Source organism: Nuphar pumila, chromosome 16, assembly GCF_984573655.1.
Source record: "Nuphar pumila chromosome 16, dmNupPumi1.hap1.1, whole genome shotgun sequence".
NCBI classification, from domain to species: Eukaryota; Viridiplantae; Streptophyta; class Magnoliopsida; order Nymphaeales; family Nymphaeaceae; genus Nuphar; species Nuphar pumila.
This window is the reverse complement of record NC_143264.1, coordinates 12472729-12483055: the sequence shown is the minus strand read 5'-3', so window position 1 is coordinate 12483055 and position 10327 is coordinate 12472729. Positions and strand designations below refer to the sequence as shown.

General features: G+C 38.4%; 1 protein-coding gene across 1 annotated transcript; it reads right to left on the bottom strand.

Annotated features, from left to right (window-relative positions):
- Positions 1-544: 544 nt before the first annotated feature.
- On the bottom strand, positions 545-3833 carry LOC149812941 (basic helix-loop-helix (bHLH) DNA-binding superfamily protein). The gene is made up of 8 exons (XM_089991357.1): positions 2515-3833; positions 2171-2401; positions 2012-2077; positions 1828-1896; positions 1664-1735; positions 1358-1558; positions 1168-1258; positions 545-1053 (listed from the first exon to the last, which is right to left on the bottom strand). Exons 1-8 carry the CDS (start codon positions 3406-3408, stop codon positions 1016-1018), a joined length of 1662 nt encoding a protein of 553 aa, XP_089847483.1. The 5' UTR covers positions 3409-3833; the 3' UTR covers positions 545-1015.
- Between the last annotated feature and the right edge of the window lie 6494 nt (positions 3834-10327).

Sequence of the window (10327 nt, the reverse complement as noted above, 5' to 3'; positions counted from 1 at the left end):
AAAGCTTTTTCATTCCTATGAAGGAAAAAGAATGTAAGCAGTGATAAAGTGGCCAATAATAAAAGAGAAATGCTCAAGGATCAAAGATCAAGTCCGCAGAGCCCTTCCAATAATTTAACAAGAAAGTGGTACAATAGAAATTTAAAGAAAGAATAAGGATAATTCAGGAGAAAATGCTTACCCTTAGACATGGCAGCATACGATTCTCCGGGTTTATTTTCAATCTTGCAGTTCAGTCATGAAATCATTTTTGTAAGAATACTATGGATGCTTCAACCTTGTGTCAATCTTAGGAAACCTACCTTGATCCAGTTAGTAGATGCATGCATAGTGTAATTAACCTCAATTATGGTCTCCATTATGGTATGGTGTTAGTCTGCAGATCTTTTATCTATTAATCTCAAGAATCATTTCCAGCAATTGCAGAACCAAAAGGAAAAAGAAAACTTCAAACCCTAACATACATACAACCAAGGGCCCACAACGTTTAAATCATATAAATGTACATTGGCTAATGCTATTGCATTGTTGAAGCAATCAATGACAAATGAGCTAATTTAAATATTACTATATAATGGAACTTACAATTTTTTTCCATTGTTATCTCCTTGAAACTAAACCCACATTTTTAAGGTGAAAAAGGAAAATCACTCCATGGTCTTCTATGATTCTTTCCCTGCAACACTTCCAAGCTTATGAAGCATCATCATATGATAGCTGCAGCCACTTGAATACTTCCAGAAGACAATGCTCTCCATATGCAAATTTTCTTCTTACTCAGCATAGCAACAAAAGGAACTTGACTTTAGTGCAAATGCAGAGGTTGATTAAGAAATTACCACCTCTGATGCTCTAAGGTCAGCTATACAAAACTCAGGAACTACTCCACAACTATAAGCTAGAGAACTGGATGGATCTTCAAGGAAGAAAAATTGCAAGCAACTCTTATCCATATTTCGCACAGGGTGATTGGATTCTCTAACATTAGATAGAATGTAAATAAAGCAAACATGCCTCAAAGCTCAGCTTTCATATGTCCTGGAGGCAATGAACCTACAAACACAGGATACCAAGTATAAATAGAAAGGTTAGATGGCTTTTTCTTTTGTTCCCTGTATGACAATGAAGAGGCTAACTTGGCAGGAACTTTAGGCCAACTTGACTTACCACCATTCATTTCCTGATTGTTGAGGGGTACACTAGCGCCGAAGTTCATCTGAACAACATTATGGAGCTCGTCTTCCCAGACATTTGGGATCTATAGTATGATACACAATGAAAAAATATACGACAACCAACCATTCAATTGAACATTTTTTTTTCAATTGAAACAAAAAGATGTGAGGTTATCAATCACCTGAGATGGGGGTTCTTTGTATCCAGTAATGGAAGTTAAATGAGAATTAATAGCTCTCCTCAATGAATCTGAAGGGGTTGTGATACCTGGCATCCCACTCTGAACCAATCCCTGCTGGGCTGGATGCAGATGAGGATGAACCATGTTTATATCAGGCACATACCCAACAGCTGATGAAGTGCCACCTCGTGGCTGAAAAATCTGCGATAAAAAAGCCAGTAGATCATGAATCTTAAGACAAATTATAGTAAGGATTAAATTTTAAGCTTTGTCAAAGTGGTTGTATAAATCATACAAAAATCTTACATCTTTGGATAGGAGCCCCTCCATGCTGAAATCTAGCCGTGGGTTGACAGTTGCAAGTTTCATGGAGAGAAACTACAGCAAGGAAAAAATAAAATAAATAATATCACACTTCCTTTCACAAAAGAGATGTAAGATCCTATGGACTAAATTCATTATGAGCACACCTCAACTTGTCTTTGCAATGACTGCACATAATTGATGATCTCATCAAGCATAACTGCCTTGCCTGTAACCTGAAACCATGATATAAGCAGATCTAATATAGCCATAATCCATGATATGAACATTAAATTCGACCAATGAATAGGTCATTGATAATATGTAGCAGGCTGAATTCTATATGGTTACCTTACTGCAACCAGGAACAAGGTCTTGAAGAAACTTCATTCTCTCACTTATCTTTTCCCTCCTCACCTGAAATCCAGACAGAGCCAGAATTACAGACATCATTCCAATGAGTTTGAAAATGGTCTGACACATAAGAAATTGTTCATATAGAAAGCTCACCCTCTCTGCAAGACTGTGACTGTTGGTGGCCTGGCCTCGCCTCGCCCGGACATGAATGTAGTCTTCCTTTGGTGCATCTGAACTCTGGAAATTGTCTATAGGTTGTTTCCCATTATGCTTGCCTGTATTTATGATTCGGTTGGGCTCACCTTTCGGTTTATTTTCAGGATTCCCATTCCCAGTATCCATTGCCAATTGTGAAGAACTACTAACTTGGTTCAGTTCAGCTACCTACCAATTTGTTTTGGTTCAGCCATTTTTACCAACAATCATCCAATAAAAGATTATCATACTAGACGATACAGAAGAAGTAATTGAACAAGAAAGAAGAATAGAAGCACTACCTGAGCAGCCCTCTTCCTTTTCTTCGTGCAAAGTCCTTTTGATGAAGGCCCGTTCACAGCATTCTCCAAATGTAACGATTCCTCCTGCCCACAACCACTAATTTCTGCACCATCAGAATCAATGCTTGAAGACCCAACCCTCTGTTTTCCTTCCTCAATGCTTCCTGACACAGAGGGCTTCAACAAGTTGGCCATTTTCTGCTCGACCTTCTTGGTGGAATCCCCTTCATTGCCTGGAACTAAACCATCTTTACCAAAATCAGAGACACCCATGTCGTTGTTCTGCGGTGGCGGCGTAGGCGACAGGAGGTCTGGTGGTTGAACCATTCCTCCTGCTCCCTTCGAGTAAAGAGGCATAGAATCAGAGATGGCGAAAGGGTTCATCATGCCACTGAAACAAGAAAACCTTGCTGCCCTCTCGATGAAGCCAGAATCAGCAGGAAATTGAACTAAGCCCCGAGGAAGAATCCCAGTGCCGCACTGCGCAAAAGCGCCGCCGGCTTTCATCAAAGAACCGGAAGAATTCCATGCCATTTCCAATTCGGGTCTCGACGACGGCGAAGCAGAGATCATCTCGCCCATAGCAGAGACATCAGAGTTGTTATTGTTACTGGCATTGATCTGCTTGAATGCCAGATTTTGGCTAATGGGGTTATGAGAATCCCAAACGCCTGGACAGAAGGAATCTACCATGGAAACAGAAGGGCAGGAAGATGACTCCACAGGGGCACCTTTGCAAGCAGCCATGGAACTGTCTGCAGGCATCAAGTCGAATGGTGGATTGGGAAGATCACCAGAAAATCTCCATTCTGAATGTATGATGGGGGTGTGATAGCTTGAATGATCACCATTCCTCTTATCCAACCCAAATTTATCCTTCTCACTCAAATCCATCACTCCAACTACAAATCCCCCAGAAGATACTGGAACAATTTTCAGGTATTTATATCAATTTTAAGCCTAATTTCATCCACCTTCAACAGTGTCGAATCTAATCCAACAGCATCCACAATTCATAAGAATAAAGACAAGGAACACAACATAACTAGAGAAAATCACTATGGTGGAAACACAACCACATATTTCTGAATACTTCTAGCCTTTCCACCAAAGACCACCAGTTTGAGCAAAGATTACTATTTCAAAATGCCTACAATTCATGCATCAACTTAAAAGTTTACAAGACCAAAAATGCATCCAATGTTCCAAAAAAACATAAAGCACAAATACCAAATAGCTAAAACTCAGAGGGAAGATCAATGTAACTCCAGACACCCACAACCCACAAAAATATAAAGATTTAAGTGGAAAAGGGCACCACAAGAAACCCACCAGAGCAAATATTTAAAACCAGATATCTCAAGTTGGTGTAAACCACAAACATTTAAAGAAAAGGAAAGAAAATAATAAAAAAAGTTCGGAAAAGAAGGCCCTAAATAAGGATATTGACTTTTGAATTGCAAAACGGGAAAGAAAAAACACGGCTTTGAAACCAAATCAGAGCCAGAGAGAGAGATGGGCTAAACATGGGAAAAGATGCCCATGAGACAAGGTGGTAGGAAAGCAGCAGGGGAGGGTGGACGTGGAGGCCTTTTCCTTTCTGCTTTTTTCTGGTACTCACTTCCACTCAAGCTTTTTTAGAAGAAGGTCAATTTGGGTTTGGTCGAGGGGACCCTGTGTGTGTGTACTGGGTAAGTTCTCAGAGAGTGCACACCCTAGACATTTTTTCACTCTACTGAAACAATGAAAATCAGCAACTCTTCTTGGTCTCAGTTCATTCAGTTTTAACTAGTTCAAAGGAGAGAGAGAGAGAGAGAATTAAAAACTTTGTGAGAGTGCCTTGTGTGTAAAATGAGTTCTTCGAAAATACCATCCAAACGGAACCATAAATTACTACAAATTTTTTTTTTTATTGTGATTTTAGAGAGAAAGAGAGGGGGGGGGGACTTGGTGTTGCGTTAGTGTTGTGTGAAATGAGTTCTTCAAAAATGTCATCCAAACGGGACCGTAGATTTCTACAAATTTTTTATTTTTCTTCTGATTTTTTTGTTTGGAAAAGCGAGAGAGAAAGGGGAGAGTTTTGCATTAATAATCACGCCTGCATTAGAAAGCGAGCCATTGAATGATTAACCACCGCCACTGCCACTGTAAAAAATTAAGGGAAAAACACAAAGTTTCATTTATTTATTTCTTCTCCTTGCTTAATGTATTTGATTTTACTGACATTGCCAGCCTTTCAGAGAAAATTACAGGTCATATTTTTTGCTGGTCGTTTTCTCTTTTATAATTTAAGGAAAACTGAAGAGAGAGGAAGAGGGAAAATGGGCACACCCCAAATTCCTAAAAGTTGAAAAAGTATAGGGAGAAGCTTGGTCAAGATCTGAGTGAGGGATTCCCCTGCTTTGTGAGAGACTGTACGGGCTACTGGTCTTTTGAAGCAGAGCCGTGGATTTCATGAATGGGTGGATTCCAATGCCTCTCTCTCTCTAAATAACTCAGTAAAAGTTGTGCCCGGATTCCAATGCCCCTTTCAATCCAGCTCTCTCTCTCTCTCTCTCTCATGACAGTAAAAGTTGTCCCCAATCTAAGAGATCGAGGTATAGGATTTGTATAGTCTGACTAGGTATTCCGTTGAAGCATGATCTTGATATTGACATATGGGGGTCAAAGACCTAGGCCTAGCTTAGTCAACCTGAAACTAAGCATTCAATATTCATCCAAGTCTGTGTCAAAACTCAAAAAGGAGTTGATGCAGGCTTGCTTTCCACAGAGCCTGCACATTTGAGCAGGTCATTTTGATCTACTCTTTCAAGATTTTTCTTCAATTAAGCCATGTTTTGTTGTGAAAGAGTTTCATGCTAGTCTTGCCTATGCCAACCCACGCAGCAAATCGTATTGTATGCAGATTTATTCATTGTTGGAATCCGTTCAACTATTAATGTGGGTATTTTTCATCTCCAGAGTAAGATTGCAGAGGTAGTCGGCAAATCAAAATTAGAATTGGCTCAATTTGCAGAGTTAAAATCATTTGCTCAATTCGCTTCCGACCTAGATAAAGCTACTCAAAATCAATTGACAAGAGGTCAACGACGAGACTTAATCAAACAATCCCAATCATCCCCTGGTCGAATCATGTAAAGTGGATTTGTTTGGTAATACGTGCTTGGCCATGTCTATATGTAGACTTATTTAACCCTTTCTCTAGGTTTGGTTGGTATATTATTGTCAAGTTTTTTTTTCTTTTTTTGTTCTACTTTGAAAGTGTGGATGCAAGGTCGAAGTTGGGTGTACTCTCCATGGGGAGCCTTCAAAGGTTTTACCAACCTAAAGTCAGCCAACATGCAGTAGGTGATGAGAAGTTTTCCCTTAGATTATCAAAAAAAAAAAAGCCCCCATATGATAGGAGCGGTCAGTGCGCGTCGCCTTGTGATGGGCCGTTGCAAGTTCAAATCCCAATGGTATCGTTGTATAACTGATGAGGGTCTGCCTAACCCCAGCTGGACTTTAAAAGAAAAACCCTCAACAACTTGCCTCACTCACTAAAGGGCCTACTTTTAAAATGTGTTTGAAAGATAAGCTGGGGTTAGGCATACCCTACCAGTTATACAACCATACCATTGGGTCTTGAACCTGCAACGACCCAACACAAGGTGATGTGAACTAGCTGCTCCTACCAAACAAGCGGAACCCCCATTGGTAAAATGCACCATGGTTGTAGAGTATAAGTGAGGGCCAACCAAGTCCTAGTAGGAGTGCAAATGGAGTGCATCAGGTCAGACCTTTTATCCAAATCTGACTTACTAATGTGTACTCAAATGAGGTTCATTATATGGTCATGGTTTCCTGATTCAGATCAATGTTTTTTGTCAAACTTATGTTTGGATCCAGATCTAGTGCAATTTCATTTGCATCTTTTACATATAAAACCATTGTTTTTCATCCCTTTCTTGATTTCCCACCCCTTTCAAATTCATGTATGTTTTAGATCATGATGCAACTCTACTATGTCCGATTTGGTTGAGATCCAGACTCAGATTCTGGCTTTTTTTTTTTAGATCATTCACTCATGTGGTCTGCCCATAATTAAGACTCACAGGAGTGAACTAGGTCGAGTTGCTGTTGCCACCAAAAAGACTAAAGCCTAGCTCAGCCCTAATAATAAATAGGCGGGTTGGATACGACTGAGAAAAACATTTCAGTAGAGACGGATCCACCTGGTCTAGTAGTAATTGGATATAAAAGGAATAACCAGACCAGATCACACTCTGAGTCATGACGGTTCGGATCAAATCCAAACTTGATAAGGATTGGGTTGGGTTTCTAGATGGTCAAGGTTGCGGCCAGGCTAGCCAGGCCCTAAGGGTCAGGTCAGGTCGGTCCAACCCAATGTTCACCTCTTCTCATAACCAAACACTAAGACCACTTGCAAGCATTTGTTTCAGCCACATGAAAGCCAACCCTTACGAAACTGAATTCACACGAAAGCCCTACACCATGCGGGAAAATGATTCCCCAGGTTCAGCATGCGATGCTACTTTCATATAAAGCTGCCTGTTTCAAGTGTGGTGAGCTCTGTCTCGTTTCTGACAGTGCATTCTTTTCACTGCGTCTAAATGGGTCGGATCTGGTTTAGACCTGAGTGAGTTCGAACTCATATCTGACTTTGAGGTGCTGGTACCAAGTTTGGACTTGGATCCAATCGAGTCTGTCATAAGAAAAACTCTATCTGGGTCTTATAAAGATTACATGAACCAGATGTGGTTAGTTCATATGCGGCAAAATAATGTTCTTTTCTTTTTGTTGAAAAATCTAAATGGAAACATTGTGATTAAGAATCCAGAATTTTACAATAGAGCTAAGACTAAATGAACTTATGATCCTGAAGGAATCTTGCCTGGAATCGCAATCATGTGTCATAGGTTCAGATATGAACCCAAAACAATTGGGGTCGGCGATATGAACCGAAAAAGAAAATCATTTTGGGCCATCCCAAAACAATTGGGGTCGGCGATATGAACTATTGTAATCTTTGATAAAGATAATCCTGAAAGATAATGTGTTTAGAAAAATCGTCTCATTTTTTATTAAAACTTATCGAGAGATAGAGAAATACTTCGGATCATGGGGCGTAGACCATCTTGGTCGAACCACGTTAACACTTGTGCGCTTGTGTGGCGTGATTTTTACTCTAGCAGTACCCAGTTCTATATTTTAATCGGACTCTTTTTCTAACCCGACCCTCTTTATGACTGACTCATTTTATGAGAAAGTGATTCCAAATTCCAAGTTTAGGTTGGCGTGGAGGATCAAGTTTGGTTTTGGAAAGTATTGAGCATTCTGTGACTTTTCATGTCAAGAAGTTAACTTTTGCTAGTGTTTGATGTTGTGATTGATACGCGGTATATTTTTAGAACTCATCGGATTCGTAGGCATCTTTTCGTGCTTTGCACAAAGCAAGGCATGCACATTGGAATGTGGGAAATTGAATTCACAGGAAAATCTCTTTTTTAATTTTTTGTGTTTAATATTGGTGGGTGCAGACCCAAACGGGTGACGTGTTTTTGAGTACCCAAGGTCCGAAAGCATCAAATAAAGTCAAGGGTCCGAATAAATGCTGTGATTCCCCTGACCAATGACCATAGTGGGTTTGGTCGACAGCTGGCAATAGGGATCTGCAAAGTCCTGTCTGCCCTTCTCCCACTGTTTTCTTTTGTACAAGAAAATGGAGTCTTGCTGTCTCCATAAGCATTATTAGTTATGCTGTCATCAATGGGTCGGGTATGACCTGATCTCAGTCCGTACTGGATCCGATAAGATTGGGATTTGGTAATAAATAAAGAGGTCTGCTTAAGAATTTGGGTTAGTCCTATGAGGTCTGATTCGTATATGGAGATGAGGGGAGGGATTACTTATGACCAGTCCAACCAGAGTTTTTATTATGATGCACAGTTTTTCAACATACAACACATAAAAGAATATTAGTTTATCATAATGGTTTCGGTCGTCTTTATGTAAGCTTTATACGAACCAGTTATAGTTTTTCGTATGGTAGGTTCTGTCAGGCCCAGATAAGGACTTGGTACTTGCAGCTCAGAGTCAGGTCTGGACCTACTTAGATCCATGGAATGTCCAATGCACAGACATTTAATATATATATATATATATATATATATATATATATATATATATATATATATATATATATATATATATATATAGGGCAAATATTGGATACTAATGAAGGTATGGAACTAATCAGCTAGAAATTATAGGTGCAAGTTAGTATCAACTCAATCTAACCACTTGAACGTGTTCAGCATGGTTTGTTTGCTAAGGATCAAGCCTTGGATCGCATTTTCTTGATGTAAAAAGATGATCTTTTGAGTTATGAAATTTTTGCACATTATAGGCCATTGATTTTTTACCCCTTTAAAAACATAATTATTTACCATAATCACATGATTCAAGACAAGTTTTCTATTAAACAAACTATATCCATCACATCTGGTACATGTGAACTACAAAAAATAAAAAAAAAATGAAGAAAAAAGTTATTTCTAATCATTTGTTTCTTACCTTCATTAGTATTGTATTATATATATATATATATAGAGAGAGAGAGAGTAATGGGTCCATGCTAAAGACATTTAGTGCTAAATGGGTTTGTCTGGCTTTTTTATTTTATTTTTAAATTCTAACATTACATATGTGATCTATGTACTTGATTTTATAAGGATGAGCTCTTGAAGCGTTTGATTCCAACACATTGAGCAGCTTTTATAAACTTCAAAAAATCAATAGTCCAAAATTTTTGTAAATTTTTTAGACTCCAAACATCATTTTTTCATTGAAAACACATGATCCAAATGTGGATTCTTAGTAAATTGATCATGCCCAACACATTTATGGAGCAAGAACGGCAAAAAAAAGCACCTGATCAGCCCAAAAAACTCATTTAGCACGCAGTTTAAAATCAAATGGGTTTAGCACAGACCCATTTTCATATATATATACCAACCAATATTAGGAGCTTACCATGAGTGAACGAAGGTTTTGGGGTTGTTAATTTGCTAGAAAAAGACATTTGAATTATGTTTTTTTATGAAAACATTAGCTTAAATATTTATAAAAATTATATATCATCCATTTTCAAACTTTCTAAAACCTACTCACGAGAGAGAGAGAGAGCTATACTTGTGTGTATCAATGACCGTGATACATTTAGGGTTTTTTTGACAACATTCGGCTGGATTGGCCACAAACCAATATCTTGAGCATGAATTTGTACCATTGAGCATGAATTTGTAAATAATCTTGACCAGATGGCAGCACCCAAGTGGTTTGCTTTGAATTTTTTTACATCATTCGTTGTCACCAAATCAATACCCTTAAAATAAGCCCACCAAAAGATTGTTTGTATTTGTGTATTATTAGCTCGACTCTCGATGACGTTAAGTTGATATTAACAAGTATTACATTTAAATCATTAAAAAATACTATTTTATTCAGTTAACTCTATGTGATTACTATTTTAATAAACGAGTTACTCTTTTTCAACCAATATAATTAATTTCCATGATTCATGCTGTCGATTTCAACTCAAATATTCTTCATGTTTAAATTACACACGCACTCTCATATTTTCAATAGTTGCGATTATCCATGCCAGTTACTTGATGGAAAAGACAATGAGAACCTCTCTCTCTCTCTCTCTCTCTAAGCTTGGGGTTAAGTGTTTCTTAAAGCACAAAAAATCGACGGCCCACAATACTTTGTAAAGTATTCCAAATTGCTAGCCATCAATTTTTTTTAC

What these genes read in the sequence shown, in the direction of transcription:
- LOC149812941 (XM_089991357.1), bottom strand. Translation starts at nt 3,408, where the DNA reads ATGGATTTGAGTGAGAAGGATAAATTTGGGTTGGATAAGAGGAATGGT. An exon ending in GTCACAGTCTTGCAGAGAGG is followed by an intron (nt 2,078 to 2,170) that starts GTGAGCTTTCTA and finishes TCTGGATTTCAG; the next exon opens with GTGAGGAGGGAAAAGATAAG. An exon ending in CATTGCAAAGACAAGTTGAG is followed by an intron (nt 1,736 to 1,827) that starts GTGTGCTCATAA and finishes TCCTTGCTGTAG; the next exon opens with TTTCTCTCCATGAAACTTGC.